We start from the raw sequence: 24580 nt of genomic DNA, 5'->3' as shown, positions 1-24580 counted from the left end.
CGTAACTGATAACAAACCCTGTGAACTAGAACATTCTGAGCAATGTGTCTCGCTGGTGTCTCTGGGCCCTTCCTCGGCCCCGGGGGTGTTCTCCACACAGCCTCTCTCCCAAATTAAATCCTTGTCGGTTGCTTGAGGGTTTTTTTTTCTTTTTAAATTTAAATTTAAATTTTTCATTTTAGAGAGAAGGAAAAGGAGAAAGAGAGGGAGACAGACGTCGGTGCGTGAAACATCAAGCGGTTGCCTTCCATACGCGCCCCAACAGGGAATTGAACCAGCGACTCTTTCGTTTGCAGGACGAGCCCAACCAACTGAGCCACACCATCCGGGGCAGTTGCTTGGTTTGGGGGGACAGTTTTCTCACCTAGGCCTGTACCCCCTACACAGTATGTTGCTTAGCTCTTTTTGTCGGAGGAGGATGGAGACTTATAAATGGAGCCGGGCCCCAAATAGTGCCTTCCGCTTGACATTAAGACTCACGCATGTCACGCCCTGGCAGGGTGGCTCAGTTGGTTGGAGCGTTGTCTGGTGCACCCAAAGGTTGAGGGTTCAATCCCAGGTCAGGGCACATGCCTGGATTGTGGGTTGGATCCCCGGATGGGCTGTGTCCGGGAGCCAACCAGTCAGTGAGTGTTTCCCTCCCTCTGTCTCTATAAACCAATAAGCGTATCTTGAGTGAGGATTTAAAAAAAAATCACTCTTGTCTCTGCTGTGTGATAGTGGTCTCCCTGGAAATTTTCTGTTGCCCGGTCCATCCCCTCCTCATCCTCCCGTGAGCCCTGCCCTTCCTCACCTGTCAGCTCCTCCTGACTAATCCTTCTGAAAGCTCCAGCTGAAAGGTTGCCTCATCTCACGTCCTCTCATTCCTTGGCATTATTCTCGTTGACGTCACAGGCTCCCTGCAGCCGAGGACCGCGGAGGCGGTCCCCACGCTGTCCCTGTCTGTGAGCAGGTCAACATTTGGGTGCCACGGGGTGGGCGTGAAACTGGAAGCGTGATCAGGGACCGACCTATGGTGGCCGAGAGTCTTATGCTGTGTGAGCAATTTGGAGAGAGGTCCTCCCGGGCAAAGGGCACGTCAGGTGCAAAGGCCCAGGGGTGGCTGGCCCGGGCTGGAGGGACTGTGGAAGCAGCTGGATGGGGCCCAGGGAGTGAGGAGAATGGGGGCTGTGGGAGCAGAGAGGCGAGGCCCCAGAAGCAGCAAGGCAAGTGGCGGGACCCCGTTTTAAACGAGAGGAGCTCCGCCATGATATCCGTGACGAAGTTCTGTTTGGGAACAAGATTTCTCTTGCCCACAGGTATCTGTGTCTGACAGGTGTTTTGGAAACCACCACCAAAGCGGGTGCTGGGGAGCCCCAGAAGGGACTTGAGCTGGGGATGGCCAGGGATAGAGTTAGAGATTAGAAGAGACTTCTCTGGGAATGCTGGCAGAAGGGCAACGGACGTGCAAAGGCACTGGGGCAGGGAATGCGGAGGCGCGGCCGGGACATTTGAGGTCATGGGCCAGATGGAATGCAGGCGAGGGAGAAGGCTGAGCTGGGAGGCCAGAGCGCCGGGGCCTGGAGTCGCTTTGGGACTGGCAGGAGGGGAGGGGCGGCTCGGGGAAGAACTGGGGGCGGGAGGCCAGGGCGAGGCTCCAAGGGCCAAGAATGGAGAGAGGCAGGTTACAGGAGAGTGGGGTTGGGCAGTGACAGGCTGTGGGAGGGAGAGGAAGGAAGGGACAAGGACTGTGCCCAGGGGTCTGCCCTGGTGACTGACGGGCCGGTTCCCGAGAGCAGGAGACAGAGGGATGCAGGGGGAGGCCCCAGAAGGCAAGTTCAAGGGCCCTGATGAGAGGCACCCTTCTGGGTCCAGGGGCTTCCAGAAACTCATGGAAGAGCAAGTCTGAAACCCTAAGGACCGCACCCAGGGGGCAGCAGATGTTCAGGGCTAGAAGGGTCTTATGGATGAGAGTTATTTACCCCTATTTTTCAGATGAGGAAATAGAAGCTGAGACCTCCCTACAGGTGGGAATCCAGGGAGGGGCCCAGCTACCTCTGGAGCGAGAAACTGTGGAACCCTATGAGGTCCGGAGAAGAGGACGCTAGGACCTTCCTCCAGCAGAGCTGGGGACCAGCCTGGGGGCCACTCCCAGCTGGGGAGGCCCAGAGACACTGTGAGGCTTGTCTACGCCACACAGCAATTAGATAGAGTTCAGCTGCTGAGTCCCGGGCACCAGCGGGGCCTCTCTGAGCCCCAGCACCGGGCTGAGGGCGGCCCGAAGCAGTAGTAAGTCCCAAGGTGGCGGGAGGGGCCCAGAAGGCCAGTGGGAGACCCTCACCTGGCAGAGTGTGGGATATTGGCAGTTGGATGGAGATCATCTAAGCGGCTTGCTGTGTGACCTTGCTCAGGCCGCCTGCCCTCTCTGAACCTCTCTTCGTTTGCCCAGTTGGAAAATGGAGCCAAGGAGAAAGGGTATTACCCAGGCTGTTGAGGGGAGGAGAAAACACAGACTCTAGGGTCAGAGGGACTGTGTTCAAATTTGCTTCTGGCTGTGTCATCACAGTCACTACTGTCTCTTTCAGCCTCAGTTTCCTCATCTGGAAAGTGGGCATGAGAGAAGTGTTTCACTCACCCCCAGGAATGAAGGAGTCAGGCGCACAAGGTGGGGAGTGCTCTGTCCTAACCTCTCCTAGGAGGGACCATCTTCCGGCCCCTGGCTCCCAGCACACAGCCTCGCAGGCAGCGAGGGACGCAGCTGCATCCCGAGCCCCGCCCACCTCTGCTCTCCCGTCCTCCCCTGCAGGGAGCCGGCGGTGCACTCCGAGCCCCCGAGAGGGAAGGCTCCCTGATGGGAGGGCTCATGGAGGTGTCCAGGGAGGAAAGGAGCAGAGCAGGTCCTCACGTTTCCTGAACAACTACTGAGCAAACCCTCCGCTCGCATCCAGCCCCGCATCAGGGAGATGGGTGGCTTGTGGGCCCCTTTGACAGACAGAGGAACTGAGGCCCCAAGGAGGACGCGGACACTCCGGGCATCCCAGTTGGTGACTCGGGACAGCCCAGGTCTCCCAACTCCCTTGAAGGAGGCACCTGTACCCCAGAGTGGATGAGCCGGCCCGGCAGAGCCAGCCAAGTCCTCCCGGTCTGAAACTGCAGGAGGCCGGGCCAGCTTTGCAGAGGCCCCTGGCTCTTCCCCCAAACCACCTCCCAGGTCGGGTGGGGGGTACCTTACCTGATTTCTGAGATGTCCTTTTCTTCGGTGTCCCACAGGGCCTGGGTCTGGGGCTCGGCAGGCCCGTCCATGGCAGGCCAGCAAGGCTGGGGAGGGGAGGGCGTGCAGGGAGCAGACAGCGAGGGCTCGGGGATCCGGTGTGAGTGGCAGCGGCGTCTGCCACCCGGGGGAACCCGCCAGGTGCCTACCTCCACGCCCAAGGGGAGGGGCAGCACCCAGCCGGTTCTCCCAGCTGCTACCCACGCCTCCAACCGTGGGGAGCGGCCGGGAGGGAGCCACCCATCTCCGAGAGTGGGGGGAAGGGGAGGTGGGCAGTGCTAGGCATCTGGGGAGCTCCAGGGGCAGCGTCCAGGGGCTTGATGACCACCCTGCACCACGGCTTTTCCGGCCGCTGGCCCTGGGCTAGTCTGGGCCTAGCTGGAGCCTGCGTTTGTTCATCTGGCGAAGGAGCTAACTCGTCTCAGAGAGTTCATTCATTCAGTCATTCATTCACCCCTTGATTAACTCAAGAAATATTTATCGCATGCACCCTGTCTGCCAGATGCCTTTCTGAGCACTGGGACGCGGCCGGGAAGCCAGCTGGCAGGGGCTGCCCTCGTGGGCTGACCCCGTGAGGGACCCTGGGAGAACCAGACTGAGACAGAGGGAGACACGGCCAGGGCCACCGTGGCAGCGACGAGAGACCGAGGGAGGCAGAGACGCTCAGATAGTCAGAGACGGTGAGAAACTCAGAGAGACAGAGAGAGTGAGAGAGCGAGGAGCAGATGGGAAAACAAGCGGGTCACAGGGAGGGAGAGACAGGGAGACACAGAGGCACCAAGAGGTGCCGGGGGGACGCCAGACGTGGCTGGTGGCTGGGGGGCGGGAGCCTGAGGACCAGAACGCCTGCTGGGGACCCCGGCTCCAGTGCCTGCCAGCTCTGGAGCCTGGAACCCGTCCCATCGGCCCCTTGTGCCTCAGTTTCCCCAGCCGTGATGACCAAGTGGAACATCTCACAAGCGGCAGGCTCAGGAGAGCCAGCGTCTCTGTCTGTTCTGTCCCCCCAAAACCCGGCTGCCCCCCAACTCTCAGAGACCTGGAGCTGGGTCACGACGACCAAGTTCCTCACCAAAAGTGACTTCTTTTTATGGGACAAAAGGAGTGTGTATACCTTGTTCTTTTTTAATTGTCTGGGCAGATAAGTCTAGAGAGAAAGGAAGGGTCTCTGAGACCCTCCTTCTACCCACAGAGGTGACCATCATTAATGAACATGTTGGTGGGTACTTTCTAGAAATTTCTCCTAATTTTTCCCTGTAATTTGGGTGGAATGAATGAAAACAAACATCACTATTTAAAATCCTACTCATCGACCAATCATAGTTTGCCACATGTCGCTGCGGGGTGAGGTAGGTGGGGTGTGTCAGACTCACGTAACAGATGCAGAAGGGGGCTCAGAGAGGCAGGGTGACTTGCCCAAGGTCACACAGCATTGCCCACCCTCACTCTGAGGGCGGGCAGAGACGATGGCCTTCCTGGGGTGCCTCAACCCCCCAGTTTGTCTGCCTGAAGGCCCATCTCTAAGTTCAGTGGTTCGGGGACCCTTCCCCCCACCACCTCATCACGCACAATCGAGTGGGAGTCCTGCCTCAGCTCCTCTCAGTATTAACTTCTGTGTTTTCATCCTGAAAAGGGCTTCCTTGCAGGGAGGAGGAAAATCAAGAGGGCCAGCCATCCCTGTCTCGGGCTGAGTGGGCCTCCCTGATGTCGGGATGCTGGGGGCTGGGCAGGGACACTTCGCCTGGCCCTGGGGCCTGGGCCACCTCACCCTTGTTCCGCTTTAAAGGCCCTCTGGCCCTGGCTGGTGTGGCTCAGTGGATTGAGCACCGGCCTGCCGACTGAAGGGTCGCTGGTTTCAGTCCCAGTCAGGGCACATGCCAGGGTTGCGGGCCAGGTCCCCAGTAGGGGGCGCATGAGAGGCAACCACACATTGATGTTTCTCTCTCTCCTTTTTCCTCCTTTCCCCCCTCTCTAAAAATTAAAAAACAAAAAAAGGAAAGAAAAGCAAAAAACTCCTTCCTTCCTGGCTCTGAGGAGGTGACAGCTCTGTCCCGTCCCTCCCACTGGAACCTCTGCCACCAAACTCTGTCACCAGGCCCCCCACCCCAGCGTTGCCAGACCCAGAGGGGAAGGGCTCTGTGCGAGGCAGGCACCTCCCAGCTCTGGACGACGGAAGGGAGAGTCTGAGGGGAACAGAACGTCCAGGTCCCCGAGGGAGGCTGGACAGGAGAGGTGGGGGGCAGTCCTGGGGGACAAAGAAATCCGAGGGGTCCCGTGAGAGTGTGGAGGAGGATGCTGAAGGGAAGACATGAGCCTGGTGGCTGTGAGTGGAACAGGCCCTGCCAAACAAGGGGACCTGGGGACCCAGGAACCGTTCCCACCTCCGGCCTCTGCGCCTGCCCCCTGGCACACGCTTCCCCAGACCCCGGGGAGCTTCCTGGGGCCTGCCCGTCGCACCCCTCTGAGCTCTCCCGCCTCCCGCTGGGCTTTTCTCTGCAGCCCTCATCACCACGGGCACCCTCAGTGTCTCCCTTCTTGGCCTTGCTGACCGCCTCCTCATCGGGCAGTCAACCCCACGAGGACAGGGCTTGTGAGACGTTTGTCCCCTGTTGTATCTGAAGAGAAGTGCCGGGCAGAGATCCCAGGATGCCGTGGATGTTCAGTCCCCGCTGCTGATGGGGAACCGGTGAGTGGCGGGGGGGGGGGGGAGGAGCCAGGTCTCTTAGGAAAGTGGGGGTGAGCAGGGGGTTCGGGGGGAGATGGAAAGCCTGGCAGCTGAGGGCAAGGGGCTCAGCAGGAAGAAGACGAAGACCCCGGAACAGCGTGTTAATGACGGGAGGGGAGGAGTCATGGGGACCAGTGACTCCACAGAAAGGGAATGGGGGGTTGAGGCATCTGTAGGCCAGGGAAGAGACTTGGACGGAAATGGGAAGAAAAAAGTGGGACACCCAGTGCCAGCTGGGTGGCGGGGACACGAGGAGGAGCAGCGATTGTCCATCCATCCATCCTTCCATCCATCCATCTATTCATTCATCATCCCCCATCCATCCATTCCATTCCTCCCTCCTTCCTTCCCTCCTTCCATCTACCCACCCATCATTCATTCATTCATCCATCCATCCGTCCATCTATCCATCATCTATCCCTCTGACTAATATCTGGGGTGGGGGGCGCTTCTCTGGGTCAGGACCCGGCACCGTGTCCCCAAATCAGACAGGGAAGTAAACACGGCTTAGAGCTGTGCCGTCCTGTCCTACACGGGAGCCACTGACCACATGGCTATTGACCACTGGGAACGCGGCACACACAGGTGACTGAAGACGTGAACGTTTCCAATTCTATTTTACTTTAATTGGTTTACATTTCACTTTAAGAAAAGAAACAGTATAAAATACCTCCCTTTGGTAAGAGTGCCAGAACCGAGCATGGAAATTGAGATACAGCCTGGAAAAGTATCTCCTGAGTCATTTTTATACAGATTACATATTCAAACGATGATATTTTGGACATGCTGGATTAAATAAAGCATGTATGGAAAGTCAATCTCGCCATCAGGTGAGTAAAAAGTAAAAGAGCCACTTTATAATTTTTTTAAAAATGGAAGATTAGGATAACAACCCGTGGCTAAGTGCTAGCTGATTGGCTGCAGGCCTGGGGTCAATCCAGCCGCTTGGTGTCCTGCCCGTGGACCCCCAGTCCTTTGGAGGTCACAGGCAAGGACGCCCTGGCGGGGAAACTCACGGGGTGAGGGACCCGAGTGGCGAAAGCATCCTGGGGGAGGGCCTGACCCAGGCCGCGGCCTAGAAGCCAGAGAGACCGCTGGGAGGTTCTCCAGGCCGGAGAGGGGGCATCTGGAGATTAGGGGGGGCATCCTGGGGTCCGGGGTGGGAGCTCTCACCGGTCCCTGGGGGTTTTAGGGTAGCACAGAGAAGTGCCACATGGGGCTAGGACACGCCCTCTGCCCCAGTAAGATATTGCCAGTGAAGCCCCTGGGAAGACTGATAGTGTCGCCCTGACAACCGGCAGCTCCTCAACCCTCAGGGACTGGATGGGAAAGGAGGGCGGGAAGCCCTCTCCCGCCAGGGTGAGGGCAGAGAGCAGGAGTGGGGGGCTCTGAAGCACACCCCCAGGCTCGGCGCCCCCAGCAACTCCTCGGCCTCTGTCTAGGAACCCATCTGGGCCCTGGGGAGCCCCCAGGACCAGATATTTTCCTCTCCGAGCTTAGTTAGACAGGGGTGAAGGGAGGTCACTGGGTCACGAGGTCATGTTTCCCCAGAATCGGGGCCATGGTCACCTCTAGAGTTCGACCTTTTTATTAAAAGCTAGTCATTGCGAGGAATTCTGGGAGAGCTGAGGACAGGCCAGCTGTGGCTGCTCAGAGGCCGGGATCCCGAGAAGGCAGAGATGGGCGGGTGGGGGAGGGCAGGGCTCCCCAAATCTGGAGCCGGATCAAGGAATCTGAAGTCAGGGGAGAGCTGGTGCGGGTGCTGGAACTGGGGGCCTGGACCCCTGGGTCTGAGGAAAGAGGGGATGGTGGCCAGGATGCCTGGGTCTGAGGGAGGAGGGGGTGGTGGCCAAGAATCCTGTGACCCAGACATAGGTGAAACTGGGACACCTAGACAAATGGACCTGGACAAGGGCGGGTCAAGGGTGGGGGACGCCAGTGTCCCCATGGCGCCCTACCGCCCCTTTGGGAGGGAAACAAAGACTCCGTGGGTAGGGTGGGAGGAGGGGAGCGAACATCTCAAATCCCGCAGGACTCCCATCCCCCAGCCTTCCCCTCTAATCTGTGGGTCCATCTTGGGGTGTGCATCTCGCAGAAACCTCCTTCTCTGCTCTCCACCCCATTACTCCATCCGGACCGAGGAGCCCGCCCCGGGGCCGATACTGTGGCCCAGCTCCACCCACACACTCGCACGGGCCGCCCCGCCCACCCTGCTCCGGAGCTGGGCCGGGCGGGTCTCCTCTTGGGCAGCGAATGGCTGGGGACCCTGACCCCAGGATCGGAGGTGGACAGAGCCCGTCGAGGGATGCTGGTGGTGGTGGGAAACCTGAGGACCTGGGTCCTCACCAGCTGCCTGGTCCCAAAGCAGGAAGAGAGATTCAGGTACCGAGACAGGGCTCCCCAGAGGTAAAGCCTGAGACCAGGACTCCCGGGTCCGAGGGGAAAGTTGGGAGTGAGGGTCGTGTTTCTCGTCGCTGGTTCTGGGATGGACAGAGTCAGGTGAGGTTTGGGGGGAGGGTGTTGGGTGTGGGGGTCTCGGTCCACAGGGTTCAAAGGAACCGCCCTGCCCCGCGTCTTCCGGTTGTCCCGGGCGCTCCCAGGAACATCCTCACCTGTCCCCAGCGCTTTCCTCTGCCAAGATGCCAGGACCTGCCAAACCCGCTGTTCCAGTCGGACATTCCTGTGAGCCCCCTCCCCCACCCCCCGACCTTCCTTCCCTCCGCAGTGGCTCCAGGGAGGCCTGGGCCCAGCCCCGAGGGCGGTGAGCAGGTGGGCGGGAAGGGCAGGCTCAGGAGGGAGAACAGGACGCCCCAATCCCTGCTTCATCCTCCCTGCTCCCGCCTCCCACCGGCCCCGCTCTTCCCTGCGCCTTCCGCCCTCCGCCCGCCGGCCTGACGTGAGCCAGGGGTGCCGCCCCACTTCCTTCTGGGGCTGCCCCTTCCTCCTTGGCCCCCAGGCCCCCCAAACCGGCTCTACCAAACATACATCCTGTCCTGCCTGCTCCTTGTGTTTCATTCATTCATTCATTCATTTCATTCATTCACTCATTCATTCGGCAACTCAATGGAACACTGACTAGCGTCTGTTCAGGGCCAGGCGCTGCCCCAGGCACTGGGGAAACCGCCCTGAGCAAATAAGGAGGATGTATTGCAAGGCTTGGAGGACGATCCCTCCCAAAGGTGTCTTCGAAACGATCTTGAAACCTGTGAACGTGTGAGCTCCCATGGCAAAGGGGACCTTGCAGATCCCGAGATGGGAGGTACCCATGGGTTATCTGGGTGGGCTCAGTGCCATCTCAGGGGTCCTTAGAAGGAAAACAGGGAGGCAGGAGGGTCCAAGTGAGAGAGGGAGAAATGAGAATGGACACGGAGGGTCAGTGTTAGATTTGACGACGTCCCGCTACTGGCTTTGGAGATGGAGGGGCCATGAGCCATGGAACACAGGCAGGCAGCGTCTGAAAACTGGAAAAGGCCAGAACACATTGATTTTAACCCTGTAAGAACCACTTTAGCCCTGGCTGGTGTAGCTCAGTGGATTGACCATGAGCTTTCGAACCAAAGGACTGTGGTTCGATTCCCAGTCAGGGCACATGCTTAGGTTGCAGGCCAGTTCCCAGCAGGGGACGCACGAGAGGCAACCATACATTGATATTTCTCTCCCTCTCTCCTTCCCTCCCCCTCTAAAGATAAATAAACAAAATCTTTAAAAAAGTAATAAAAAAGAACCATTTTAGATCTCTGACCTCCAGAACCGTAAGATAATGCATTTGTGTTGTTTCAAACCAGTGGCTAAATCAGTGGCCTTTTTACAGCGGCCACAGGAAGCTAAAAGTAACGAAGAAGGTGACAGGCAGTTAAAACCCACATCACTGGCAAGGAGCGACAAGTACTAGGAAGAAGACTTAAGTCGGGAAGGGCCTGCAAGAGCCCCAGGGGCTCTTCTAGGCGGGTGGTCAGGGCAGGCTTCTTGGAGGAGGTGGCATTTTGCAGAGGCCTGGAGGAGGGGAGGGAGTGAGCCCGGTGGAGATGGTGGAAGAGGGTTGCAGAGGGAGGAGCCAGTGCAGAGGGGCCCTGTGCTGGGCACGTGCCCGGTGCGATGGAGGAGCCGGAGGTGGCCAGTGTACTTGGAGCATAGCGTGCAAGGGGCAGCTGCTTGTCCATATGGCACCTCTGTGTCCATTAGAAAAGACCCGCTTGCCCTGGCTGATGTGGCTCAGTGGATTGAGTGCCAGGCTGCATGCAAACCAAAGGGTCACTGGTTCGATTCCCAGTTACAGCACATGCCTGGGTTGCAAGTCAGGTCCCCAGTAGGGGGCACTCGAGAGGCAACCACACATTTAATGTTTCTCTCCCTCTCTTTCTCCTTCCCTTCCCCTGTCTCTAAAAATAAAATTTCAAAAATCTTTTAAAAGAAAAAAGGAAGACTTTATTTCCTCCAGTGAGTTTTTTGTTTTTTGGTTTTTGGTTTTTTTAATTTATTTTTAGAGAGAGGGGAAGGGAAGGAGAAAGAGTGGGAGAGAAATATCAATGTATGGTTGCCTCTCGTGAGTCCCCTGCTGGGAACTGGCCTGCAACCCAGGCATGTGCCCTGACTGGGAATCGAACCGCGATACTCTGGTTCACAGGCCCCAGTGAGTTTTTTTTAAAGGCATGAGAATATTTTTTTAAATTCTCACTCAAAGATATGATTTTTTGGCTTTAAAAATATGTTTACTGATTTGAGAGAGACATCGATGGGTTGCCTCCCATACATGCCTGACCAGGAATTGAACCCCCAACCTTTTGGTGTATGGGACGATGCTCAAACCAACTGAGCCACAATGGCCAGGGCTGGCTTTTTATAATTAAATTAAATTAAATTAAAATTTTTTATTGATTTGAGAGGGAGAAAGAAAAACGTCAATGTGCCCCACTTGGGGATTGAACCCACAACCTTTTGGTGTGTGGGACAAAGCTCCAACCAACTGAGCCACCCTATTATCAAACGGCCTTAATGATGGCGTGTAAATACCCCACCAGGGGAGAGACGGAGACGGGGTGGGGGACTGGGAGACTGGGGGCAGGCACGGAGTTGAACTGTAATTTTAAACCAAGGTGGCGACATCGGAGAAAGCACCAAGGCCGGTGAGAGCAGGAAGGACAAGGTCCAGGAGGTGGGACGGTGTCTTTTAGCCAGCGGATTAGAGAGATGGGGGGGGGGGCTGGATCCAAGCCCACTCTTCTTCTGTGACCTGGGACTGATCCCCGATGTGGCAAGCTGTCTCCCAGCTCGGGAGCTGACACACCTTGCCAGGGACACCCTTGTCATTCTGAGATACAGAGTCATCGTTTCACTGCATGTGTCAAACACTGACGTAGCACTTACTCAGGACCCGGCGTGGTGACAGATTTCCACACCTGCTCAGTCAGTCCTTGGGATGACCTCCTGCCTGAGGGGGGTGCTGCGGTTGAGCTCACTTTACTGATGAGGAAGCTGAGGCACAGAGGGCTGACGTCACTCATCCCGCTTGGATCCGAACCTGCTTTCAACATCTCCTAGTGCATGGTACCCGCATACTCCACAGTGGCTCGGGTGGCCAGTCCCCATACTGGTGGCTCATCACAGCCCCTGGACAGCTTTTAAAGGCCAGTCCCTAGAGAGAAATCAGAAGCTCGGGTGCCATTTTTCTTTCTTTAAAGATTTTATGTATTTATTTTTAGAGAGAAGGGAAGGGAGAGAGAAAGAGAAAAAGGGAAACATCAATGTCTGGTTGCCTCTCATGCACCCCCTACTGGGGATCTGGTCTGCAACCCACGCATGCGCCCTGACTGCAAATCGAACTGGTGACCCTTTGGTTCGCAGGCTGGCGCTCAATCCACTGAGCCACACCAGCCAGGACCAAAGATCGCTGGTTTGATTCTGATCAGGGCACACACCTAGGTTTCGGGTACGACTCCCGATCAACGTTTTTCTCTCCTACCATCTCTCTAAAAATCAACGAGCAGGTCCTTGAATAAGATTTTTATAAAATTGTAATAAAAAAGAGAGCCACTGATCTCAAAACAAACCAGGAAGACTTCACACCACAAACGTCGAGCCCAGTGGTACTCAGCCAGGGGCAATTTTGCCGGACTTGGTATGTACCCTGACTGGGAATCGAACCCACAGTTTTTTGGTGTACGGGACAATGCCCCAACCAACTGAGCCACACCGGCCAGCACCGGAAGTGGGGCATTTTATACAGGCCAATATGGCAGGCTCTTTGGCTCCTCAGATGGGGGAGAGTGATGGGAAAGAGCTACACAAGTCGGGCCTTTCTCTGGACGTATGAATGAAGATCTGGGTGTGTCAGCCCATTAAAAGCACAACTGTGGCCCTGGCTGGTGTAGCTCAGTGGATTGAGCGCGGGCCTGTGAACCAGAGGGTTGCGGTTCGATGCCCAGTCAGGGCACATGCCTGGGTTGCAGGCTGGTTCCCAGCAGGGGACGCACAAAGGGCAACCAGACATTGATATTTCTCTCCCTCTCTCCTTCCCTTCCCCTCTAAAGATAAATAAATAAAAACACAACTGTGAACAGACATGGGACTCGAGTTAAGGACAGGCTGCTGCAGGACTGACGGGTGAAGTGTACTGCCTTCTGCCTCTCACTTGGAAATGTACCACAAAGTCCTGTGCCTGCTGAGATGTCGGGATTTATAAGATGTGTTTGTTCCTTATCCCCATTTCTGGCACAGAGCCCCTGAAGCCCTTGGAATTTCCTAAGTGGTAAGAGTGATAAAGACGATGCTTACTCATAACAAACTTCTTTGTTAATGAGGTGACTTTCGGGAAGCACCTAAGGGTGGAGGCTGGTGGCCAAGGGAACCGACCACATGATTAAGGGGTTGGAATTTTCAGTCCCACCTCCGACCTTTCCGGGGTTGGGAGAGGGGCTGGAGATGGCCAGTGATTTCTTCAATCATGCCTATGTAGTGAAGCATCCATTAAAAAAACAAAACAAAAAAATCCAGCCCTGGCTGGTGTGGCTCAGTGGATTAGGCATCGGCCTGTGAACTAAAAGGTGGCTGGTTCAATTCCCAGACGGGCACGTGCCTGGGTTGTAGGTCCCCAGTAGGGGGCGCTCCAGAGGCAACCACACAGGGATGTTTTTCTCCCTCTTTGTCTTCCTCCCTTCCCCTCTCTCTAAAAATAAAAAATATCTTTTAAAGAAACAGGGTTCCAGAGCTTCCGGATTGGTGGACACCTGGAGACTGGGGAGAGCGGCCGGCAGAGCACGTGCAAGCTGCGCCCCCCTTCCCTGCACCTGGCCCTGTGCGTCTCTCCCGCGTGTCTCTTCCTGAGTTCTGTCCTCTTACCATCAACCAGTAACCCAGTCGGTAATGCGTGTGTCTGCTTCTGTGAGCCGCCCTCGCAAAGGAATCAGACCCGAGGCAGCGGTTGTGGGAACCTCCAGTCCGCTCTTCAGAAGCCCAGGGGGTGACCACGTGGCCGAGCCCTCCCCCAGCCTGTGGGGCCTGACGCTGGGGGCAGGTGAACAGTGTCAGAACCGAGATGAATTGTAGGACCGCCCCCACCCCGCTAGCTTTGGGGGGTCGCTTGGTGCGGGGGGGGGGGGGAGGGACCCCCGCACGCGGGAGCCAGGACGGGTGCTTGAATGTCACGTGCCCACTGGAGAGGCGCCAATGGGCAAGGACTGGACCTAGCGGAGCGGTCGGAGCTTCCGTCGCGCTGGTGCTGCGAGGGGCTCAGCCTGGTTTGGGGAGCAACCGGTCTCTGACCAAGTTAGACACACACTCACGCGACCCAGCCATCGCACTGCGGGGTGCTTACCCGGGAAAACGAGCGCATCACGCTCACGCGAAGGCTTGGACACGTGTTCACAGCTGTTGTGTTTGTTCCAATCGACCCGAGCGCCGGAAACGGGGGAGGGGGTCGGCCCCCTGCGGCGCGTTCGGACCGCGAAATACCGCTCGCCTCCCAGGAGAATGAGGTGAGGAAGGGCGCCGCGATGTGGACGGACCTCAAAATAATTCTGAACCAAAGAAGCCAGAGAAAAAAATAGAATGTTCTATACGGTTCCATTTATAGAAAAGCCTAGAACATGCAGACTAATTACCCTGGCAGAAAGCAGGTGGGTAGGTGCCTGCGGAGGGGAGAGGAAGGAGGAATTACAAGGGCGCACTGGAGACTTTAGGGGGGACGCCCTGTTCACCATCTTGGTTCTGGTGATGGCTTCATGGGGGTGCACATATGTCAAAGCCTAACAAATTGGCCCTGGCTGGGTAGCTCAGTTGGTTGGAGCATTTTCCTGATATGTCAAGGTTGCAGGTTTGATCCCCGGTCAGGGCACATACAAGAACCAACCAATGAATGGTCACTAACTGGAATGACAAATTGATGTTTCTCTCTCTCTCTCTAAAATAAATACCTTTTTTTATGTTTACTTACTTATATACTTTTAGAGAGAAGGAAAGGGAGGGAGAAAGAGAGGGAGAGAAACATCAGTGTGTGGTCGCCTCTTCTGCGCCCCCTACTGGGAACTTGGCCCGCAGCCCAGGCCTGTGTTCTGACTGGGAACCGAACCCGAGACTCTTTGGTTCCACAGGCTGGTGCTCAATCCACTGAGCCACACCAGTCAGGGCGAAAAGCAATAACTTTTTAAAAACTTACCCAATTGAGCACTTGCAAATATGTACAATTTAGTTTATATTAATTATACCTCCATAAAGCCAGAAATAAAAAAAAGGAAAACAAACTAAGAACTGAATGCTTTCAAAACCACACCGTGTACTTTAGGAGAATGGGTTTTATTATCTGGAGTCACTGGATTTTCTGTCAATGAGACTTCAATAAACGTGACTTGTAAAAATAAGATGAATATAAACTCACTACCGATAAAGGAGCCCTGGTGATTTTCTGCCTTATCACCCTGATTAGAAACCGCAATACCATATTATGAACTTCCGGGCGGCCGAGGGACTAGATTTTATTGTTCCCACCACAAATCTCGATAACGGGAGGTGATTCCGCTGGTGGCCAGCCCCGGGTGCCACCCAAGGGCCATATACAGATGTTTCAAGGCAACATGCTGTTCAGTCCAAGGGCAGCCAACTTTCTGGCGTCTCTGGGCCATGCTGGAGGAAGAGTTGTCTTGAGCGACACATTAAAATACATTGCCACATGTGCTCACAAAAAACAACCTCATCGTGTTTTAAGTACATTTGCGATTTTGCGTGGGGGGCTGAATTCACAGGCATCCTGGGCCGCATGGGGCCCGAGGGACACCCCTGCCTGCAGGGTAAACTGCACGGTATTGTATGTCAACTACCTGTTCCTTTTTTTTAAAAGACTTTATTTATTTGTTCTTAGAGAGGGGTTGGGGAGGAGAAAGACAGAAAGAAACACCGATCAGTTTCCTCTCGTCCGCCCCCAACCCGGGACCTGGCCCGCAACCCACGCAAGTGCCCTGACTGGGAATCGAACTGACGACCTTCCAGTCTGCAGGCTGGCGCTCAATCCACCGAGGCACAGCAGCCAGGGCACCTTTTCTTTTTGAAAGTGGATGGATAGACCCTGGGCACCTCTTCACCTGGCTCTTCATCACTATCCTTTATCTCGTCCCTTGTGATAAACTCGTAAATGTAACTACAGTATTTCTTTGAGTTCTGTGAGTTGCCATAGCCGGTGACTGAACTCGAGAAAGGGGTCATGGGAATTCCCGATTTGCAGCCAGTTACAGGGGAACAGGTGTCTGCGGTGGGGGGCAGTCTTGTGGGACAGAGCCCCCAGTCGGTGGGGTCCCGGGTCACTCGGGCAACTCTGGTCACTCCAGGGTGTGTCAGGATCAAACTGAATTGTTGGGCACCCAGCTGGTATCTGGAGACTTGGAGAACTGGTTGGGGGACTGGAGGGTGGGGGGGGTGGAGGTCAAGACAACCCACACCTTTGGTGACAGAAGTGTTTGTTGTGAGTGGAGCCCTTAGGACTGGTCCAAGGGCTTAGGACGGTTATGGCTCAGAGGTCAGGTGGTCTGGGTGGTGGGTGCGTGGAGTTCTGGTCCTGTCTAGTGTCTTGATAATAGATGTCATGGGGTCTGGCTCTGTGGGTCCCTCAGGGGGTAACCAGAGGGCTGTCTGGAGGTCTGATATCTCTCTCCAGGCATGGACGCAGGGCTGGGAAGGGCAAACATTTAAGTTCCCAGGCTAGTTCATCCAGGAATAAAATCATATCCTTTATACCTCCACCTGCCTGATTTCAGTAATTTAACAGCCTGACCGCAGTGGCTTCATTCCTCAGTCTCGTTCCCACATCCACTGTCCTGTCCCCCCACTCCCCACCCCTCCCGCAGCCCCCTGTCTCAGTGTTTTGGGCGCTCCCCGGGCCCTGGTGGCCTCCTTCTGTCCTCACCACCTGTGGGTAGCTGAAGAATGGCCCCCAACAGGGCCCTGCCCCCCAGAAGCCCTTGTTTTTAGCTTTGGATGTTAATGTGTTTTTCTTATTTACTCATCTTTAGAGGGGGGAAGGGAAGATAGGGGGGAGGGAAAGGAGAAAGAGAGGGAGAGAAATATCAATGTGTGGTTGCCTCTTGTGCGCCCCCTGCTGGGAACTGGCCTGCAACCCAGGCATGTGCCCTGACTGGGAATCGAACCGTGATCCTTTGCTTCACAGGCCCCTGCTCAATCCACCGAGCCACACCAGCCAGGGCTAGAAAGCTTTAAATATGTGGCTAATATATAGGCAAAAACTTCAAGGACACACACGCACACCCCACAGATGAGACTGTGTCCTCGGGAGTGGCCGAAGGACTGTCTCTACAGACAGTAAAGGGGCAAGATTCTCCCCCGGGGTTCCTCCTGCAAGAAATAACCAGCAGTAGCTCTTTCTTTTTCTCCAAAAGACATTTTGGGAAACAAAAAATTACAAAGAAAAAAAAACCCCTATAAATCATGATTCCACCAGCCAAAGATAAGCGATGATGAACATTTTAGGATGTTCAGTTTTCGGTATTTTTCTTTGCAGTCGTTTTTTTTTACACAGTTGAAATTTTATATGTAGACTTTTTCCTTTTTCGTCCTTTGCTTTTTCTTAGCATAATACATATAAATTTCCCAAGCCATCGGGAAACTATAAATATCCTAACTCTATAAACATCGTTTTCAGTGGCTATATCAGCCTTTATCATATGGTTTTATAACACTTCCTCTAATTACTGTTTGGTTTTCCACACCGCCTATGTATTTTTAGATACAGCCATATTTTACCTTTAAATGTCAGATTTGGCCCTAGCAGAGGGAGCTCAGTGGGTAGAGTATCACCCCACATCGCCAAGATTTTGGGTTCGATACAATCCCTGTTCAGGGCACATGGAACAAGCCACCAATGAAAGCATAAACAAGTGAGACCACAAATTGATGTCTCGCTCTCTCTCAAATCAATAAATGAAAACATTTTTAAAAGATTTTATTTATTTATCTTTAGAGGGGAAGGGAAGGAGAGAGGGAGAGAAATATCAATGTATGGTTGCCTCTCATGGGTCCCCCACTGGGAACTGACCTGCAACCCAGGCATGTGCCCTGACTGGGAATCGAACCGCGATACTCTGGTTCACAGGCCTGCGCTCAATCCACTGAGCTACACCAGCCAGGAATAAATGAAATTTTTTGTAAATTCAGATTTATACCATTGCGCTTTAGTGCTTTGTCCTATGCCTCTCAGGCTTAAAGGGAAGTCCTAAGCCAAGATTTTCTGGACGGTCTCTATGGTAGTCTGCGAGCTTCCTAAATTCCCACGGACTAATCCTGTCTTGACGATAACGAAGATGATGATGGTGACGATGAGGATGATGGTTATTGTGGTAGCATTCTGACCCACTTATTTCCAGGTTTTATCTTTGTAAAATGGTGCTGTTAGTCCCTGCTTTTCTTTCTCACTTTCCTATGGATATTTTATGTTGACGTGGTACAATATGCATTTAAGCATACACACGTATAGTTCATTGGCCTGTGTGTAGAATTTCCTCTGCATTATGTATGCACACATATACAGACGCAAACATACACAGAGAGGATAATACTGTGTGTCATTTTTTAAAACTGATTCTTCCTTATTCATTTGCTTTTATTTTTTTCCACTTTATTTTGTAACTTTATTGATTTGAGAGAGAGAGAGGGGGATACATCGATTTGTTGTTCCACTTACTGATGCATTCATTGGTTACCTCTTGTATGTGCCCTGACTGGGGATCGAACCTGCAACCTTGGTGGATCTGGCCAACATTCCAACCCCTTGAGTTACACAGCTGGGCTTTGCTTGTCATTCTGTATCCTGTGGTTTTACACGTGATTTGAAGCACAAACAACCACTTGCCAAGATGTGTCATGCTCTTTGTAAACACACTTTCCACGCCTGCCCCAGAGTCTGCGGGGACTGGACTGGGCTTCCCGGTCCCCTGCTCTTGGGCATTTGCTTCGTTTCCGCATTTTACTGGGATTATCTCGTGTGTGCATTTTGGTTCGGTGCCCCCATCTCCAGGGCCGAGTGCCCGATCGGTCAAAAGAAGTAACCTTTTCGCTCTGCAAATGCTTTTCCTTCTTGGTGCTTCAGTCAAATCTCATCCACATCGGTGTGGAGAGTTTGGGAACTACAGATGCTCAGAAGACAAAAGCAAAAAGCCATTGTGGCTTCCGTCCCCATTACTGGCCATGGAGCCCTTCACAATGTCTCCAGTTTCTCGTTGAGAGGGCATGACCTAGCATTTTGTGCCTGCTTATATTTATTTACTATATCATAAAAACATTTTTGCCCTGGCTGGTGTGGCTCAGTGGACTGAGCAATGGCCTGCAAACCAAGGGGTTGCTGGTTCGATTCCCAGTCAGGGCACATGCCTGGGTTGCAGGCCAGTTCCCAGCAGGGGACGCACGAGAGGCAACCACACATGGATATTTCTCTCCCTCTCTCCTTCCCTTCCCCTCTAAAGATAAATAAATAAAATCTTTTAAAAAGTCATTTTCCCCATTACATTTGAAAATGATCACATGATATTTTGTAATGTTGTTGTTCCCTAATTTACAAAGCCTTTTCTCTAAGGCTCATTCTGATGGCGCATATAAAGCCCGTTATTATAAATACTTGTTCTCGAGTCCCAGAAATGGAATTTCGGGGTAACAGGACCGAGTCGGTGTCTAGAAAGGATAAGACGATTCCCACCGGCTCACGGTACCACAGGGTTGGTCTCATTGTATCGTCGTATTTAGAGTGCTGTGAAAAAAGTCAATGAGAAGGGAAGTCTTCCTGGCTGGTGTAGCTCAGTGGATTGAGCACAGGCCTTCGAACCAGAGGATCATGGTTCAATTCCCAGTCAGGGCATATTCCTGGGTTGCAGACCAGTGCCCTGCAGGCCAGTTCCCAGCAGGGGATGCACAAAAGGCAACCATACATTGATGTTTCTCTCCCTCTCTCCTTCTCCTCTAAAGATAAATAAATAAGTAAAATCTTTAAAAAAAAAGAAGGGAAGTCTTATCTTCACTTGTGTATTCATTTATTGAGTCAGTAAATATTTACTGAGCGCCTGCTACACGGCCAGCCCCGTCATAGGCACGGTGAGTGAAGCAACGACCAAAGCAGACACGAGCCCCTGCCTTGGGAAGCTCACGTTCTTGAGGGCGAGGGGAAGCCAGATGGACAGTGGACAAGTAGAGAAATAAATCCGTGGACCAGACCATTTTGTGGTTTGTCGTATTGAGAGTTAATAATGAAGATAAATGCTTTCCTTTCCGTTTCTTTCGCTTAGTTTTTTTTGTTTGTTTGTTTAAGATTTGATTTATTTTATTTTTAGACAGAAGGAAAGGGAAGGAGCGTGGGAGAGAAACATCAGTGTGTGGTTGCCTCTCGTGCGCCCCCTACTGGGGACCTGGCCTGGCCTGCAACTCAGGCCTGTGCCCTGACTGGGGATTGAACAAGCGACCCTTGGGTTCACAGACCAGCATTCAACCCACTGAGCCACACCAGCTGGGACATTTTTTTTAAAGTTTTGGTAGGACTCCAGGGTGTGTGTGCATATATGAATACATCTCAGAAGCAGGTGGCTTAGTGAATTAATTTCAAATGGACGTACCAATTGTCTAGTACCCAGATTAAAAAAAAAAAAAGCCCGGGCCCCTGTGTTCTGCACCCCCCTCTGCCAGGTGATTATGGCCAAGCCTTCTCACATCTGATGATCGCATTGTTTTTCTTGAATGGTATGTTCAGAATTGTTATGTTTTCTTTGGTGTGTCTAATGTATATTTGGGGTTGCTTTTGCATGTCTCTATGTTTCTTATTGTCTAATAATTTATTTAGAGAGGGGGAAGGGAGGGAGAAAGACAAAGAGAGAAATATCAATATGTGGTTGCCTCTTGCATGTCTCCACCAGGGGATCTGGCCAGCAACCCAGGCATGTGCCCTGACTGGGAATTGAACCGGCGACCTTTCGGTTCACAGGCCGGTGCTCAATCCACTGAGCCACTCTAGCCAGGGTTCATAAACGTTTCACATTTTAACTGCTGGCTCTGACTTCCTAAAAGGCATATGCACGAAGTGCACACTTGTTCCTGTTTTTTCTTTGTGCTCAAGGCTAATAAAACCCATGGCTTTTCAGCCTCTGCGTTCAGTGTCGGCTCTTTGTCTCACTTAAACTAACAGCAGATATGCAGACAGGCAAATACAAAGCCCAGAGGTGCCGTGGGGACGGGATGGACATATAAAGTGCAGCAAGGTCGCAGGGAACAGAGGAGTGAGGTCCCCAGGGGCTGTGAGCAATGTCACCGGCCAGCAGGGAGCATCTCAGCCACCGCTTTGAAAGCGAAGTCCGGTGTCACAGATGCACAGAGCTGACTGCAGGATATTAGTCATTTTACCTCCGTGTGACATGGGTCCCGAGTTGCAGCAGGCACCCTCAAAACAACCTCCCATAAACCCTGCCGCCTAGTGTTCAGGTCTTTGTGTAGGTTCTTACACAATTAAATTGACTCTAAATAGCCCAGGCCAGGTGGCTCAGCTGATCGGAGCATCAGCCTGCACACCAAAAGGTTGCAGGTTCGATCCCTGGTCGGGGTGCAGATGGAAGGCAATTGATCAATGTTCCTCTCTCTGTCACTCCCCGCCCCCTTCCTTTCTCTCTAAGATCAATAAAGGGGTGAGGATTAAAAAAAATTTAAACACCTAAGTGATGGGGAGCTACCTACTGGACAGTGCTGCTTCAGGACACTGATGAGCCACTTGGTGGTCATGCAACACGTTAGGCGTGGACCAGCCAGCTGTTGCTTGTAGAGGGCCTGGGAAATACAGAATCTGGCAGAAGGTTCTTCCCTTCTTGAGTGTGGCTCATGGGGCAATAACACAGGTGTCATAATTTACAGTTTTCATTTGAACATTTCACCTACAAGGTCATAGGGTGTGCTCGAGTGGAATATTGTTATGTTACAGAATGACACGCTTATGCTTTTGTAATAAAAACGGGGGCGTTATTTGTGCCGGACCCTGTATTGTAGGCTTTGCAGCTGTGTTCTCCGTCCCAACTCACCTCTGCTGCTGTGGTGCAAAAAAAGCCATGGACAATGCATAAAAGCATGGGCATGGCTGTGTTCTAATAAAACTTTATTTACAAAGGCAGGCAGTGGGCCCTGGCTGGCATGGCTCAGTGGTTGAGTGGCGGCCTGTGTTGGGCACCTGCCTGGGGTGTGGGCCAGGTCCCCAGTGGGGGGATGTACGAAAGGCAACAACACATTCGTGTTTCTCTCCCTCTCTATCTCCCTCCCTTCCCCTTTCTAAAACAAAATAAATACAATTAAAAAACCAAAACAGGCGGCAGGCCAGACTGCTCTACTGGGAGCTAATATGCCAATTTCTACTTGCCAATTCTTTCTCTAGGGGAATGTTTGACCTACTCTTTTATCCTTCGTTGGACTTACTATTTGATTGATTAAGGTGTTCTCCCTCCCTATACCACCACCTTCTTCTTCCTTCCTGAATTATAGACTGAAGGCCGGAGCTGCAGCAGCCACCTGGGACCATGAGGCAAACCTTGATGATGGCAGACACATACGTAAAATGGTGGAGCAGAACGTTAGAAGAGGCTGCTCCTGATGGCATTGCGGGCTCCCCAAATCATCCCCATACCACTGCCTTCCCGCCTTCTTTAACGTGAGCGAGAAACAAATGTCTGCCTGCAATTCTGAACTTGATTCCCCTCTCTCACTGCCCCACTTCCTCCCTCACCACACACCATGTGCTCACTCACACCTGCACCTTGTACGCCAGATGCTCCGAACCGCTCCCTGCTCCTTGCCTTTGCACCTGTCGTGCTGTCCTGCTGGAAAGCCCTCCATCCACCCTTTTACCCGTCGGGCAGATTTGCTTCCCTTAATGACTCGCAGCCCCTGCCCCAGTACAAACATCCCCTTCCACCCCTGTACGCGCACACATTAGTTCAAATTCTTCTCTACATCCTTAGCATTATCTAAGTTTTTAAATTAATGGCTAAAACTATAGAGAAACACAGTAGGTATGAACACTTTCTTCTTTATTTTTAAAATATTTTTTTATTTATTTATAGACAGAGGAAGGGAAAAAGAGAGGGAGAAAAAACATCAATGTGTGATTGCCTCTCGCGCGCCCCCTACTGGGAACCTGGCCTGCAATTCAGGCATGTGCCCTGACTGGGAATTGAACCAGTGACCCTTTGGTTCAAAGTCCAGTGCTCAATCCACTGAGCCACACCAGCCAGGGCAACTCTGTTCTTTCTTCTTTCAGTTTTTTCTGTGACCCACAGTAAAATATATAGACAATAATACAATACTTACTAAACAATACAAGAATAAACCCTATTTCATATACTTACAACTGTAAACCTTCTTTTGCCCCACGGATATGTGTGTGTGTGTGTGTGTGTGTGTGTTGGCCAGGACATACTTAATCACATACAGCAGTCCTAAAATCTTTAAACTCTCAAAATCCTTAAGGACCACGAAGGGCTATTATTTCTGTGGTTTATGTCCATTCATATTTACCATGTTAGAAATAAAAATGGATGCATGTAAAAATATTTATTAATGCATTTAAAATAACAATAGCAAGCCCTTTGCAGTTAACATTTTAAAATATTTGAATAAAAATAATTTTTCCAAAAAAAAATAATTTTTCCAAACCAAAAAAAAAAATACTTAGAAGAGCAACTTTTTTTTTTTTTTTTTACCACTTTGCAAATCTCTTTCATGTCTGACTCAATGGAAGGCAGCTGGATCCTTGTGGCTGCTTCTGTGTTAGTCACCACACTGCATGCTGGGTAGCTTCTGGAAAATTCCAGTGCACACTCAGGGCAGAAATAGAGTGAAAAGGACACGCAACGTTTCAGGTTAGTATGAAAATAATTCCGACCTCTCAAATGACCTAGTAGGGTTTTAGAAAACCCAAGACACCTTGAACCACACTTTGAAAACTCACACTGACAAACAGGTCCACAGTTTTAAAATTAACAAAGCTCAAATGAACAAATTTTTTTTTAAATTACAGTTTACATTCAGTATTATTTTGTATCAGTTTTGGGTGTACAGCAGAATGGTTAGACAACCAGATACTTTATTTACAAAGTGATCCCCCAAATACTCCCAGTACCCACCTGGCCCCAGACATAACTATCAAATTATCATTGACTATATTCCCTATTTTTTTTACACCAGCCAAGGCCCAATTTGTACTTCTTAACTTCATCTTTTTCACCCTGTTCCCAACTGCTCTCCCCTCTGGCAATGGTTAGTCTGTTCTCTGTATCTGTGAGTCCACAAAATCAAAAATTTTACCATACATTTGGAGGCAGAACTTGACCCGAACAGACACCCAATCTTAAATTATTTATCCTTGACCATAGATTGCACCACAGAAATATTGAAGTGTTGAGTGCCAGCCAGGCTGCTGCAGACCTCACTAGGTCTCCTCGGAACATAACAATATGTTTGTATGCCCTTGTTGATAAACCTAAAAATCCCCCAGTCCAGAATACATCTGGCCTCCAAAGTTTCAAGTAAGAGAGCAGTCAAAAATAAAAGTTCCCATACATGGGCATTTCCCCTACAACACAGGTGGCAAACACAAGGCCCTCCATCTCGTTTTATCCGGCCCCGCACCTTGCTTCTACCCTGGGGGCAGCTCAGAGCTCTCACTTAACTGTTAAGGAGTAGTTACATGTATAGAGACCTAAAATTACATTTGGCTCTTTGAAGGCAACTGAGAGGTTGATGCGGCCCCCGGTGACAATGAGTTTGACACTGCTGTCCTACAGTGAATATGCTCTAGGTTATTTATTCTATTTTATTATATACATATATACACATATATTTATGTTGTATATTATACAATTATATATAACTATGTATATATAATAATTATATACATACAATGGGTATATGTATATATAAAATATATGTGTATATTATACAATATCTTATATGTGTGTATATACATATACACGTGTGTGTATATATATATATATGTGCGTGTATCTATCTATCTCTCTCTCTCCACGACCCACAAGCTGGAAGTCACACCTCAGCAATGGCTCACTGCTCAGTTTGAAAACCTCTATCAGTGGACCTTC

The 24580-nt window shown here is 52.0% G+C and overlaps 1 protein-coding gene and 1 long non-coding RNA gene across 2 annotated transcripts in view; one reads left to right on the top strand and one right to left on the bottom strand.

Moving 5' to 3' along the window:
- Window positions 1-3357, bottom strand: part of SULT2B1 (sulfotransferase family 2B member 1) — a 30143-nt gene extending 26786 nt beyond the window's left edge. Inside the window, exon 1 of the mRNA XM_037162934.2 lies at window positions 3212-3357. Coding sequence (XP_037018829.2) covers window positions 3212-3282 — 71 coding nt within the window. The 5' untranslated portion in view covers window positions 3283-3357. The remainder of the gene's footprint in view (window positions 1-3211) is intronic.
- Window positions 3358-8188: 4831 nt separating this feature from the next.
- LOC128626590 (uncharacterized) lies at window positions 8189-13562 on the top strand. The gene is made up of 3 exons (XR_008390560.1): window positions 8189-8354; window positions 12500-12717; window positions 13161-13562. It is a non-coding gene; the product is annotated as an uncharacterized LOC128626590 (long non-coding RNA).
- The last annotated feature ends 11018 nt before the right edge of the window (window positions 13563-24580 follow it).

Source organism: Artibeus jamaicensis, unplaced genomic scaffold (genome assembly GCF_021234435.1).
Source record: "Artibeus jamaicensis isolate MK-2021 breed Jamaican fruit bat unplaced genomic scaffold, CSHL_Jam_final scaffold_804, whole genome shotgun sequence".
In the NCBI taxonomy this organism is placed as follows: Eukaryota; Metazoa; Chordata; class Mammalia; order Chiroptera; family Phyllostomidae; genus Artibeus; species Artibeus jamaicensis.
The sequence above is the reverse complement of the archived record's forward strand: the minus strand, read 5'-3'. Positions and strand labels throughout refer to the sequence as shown.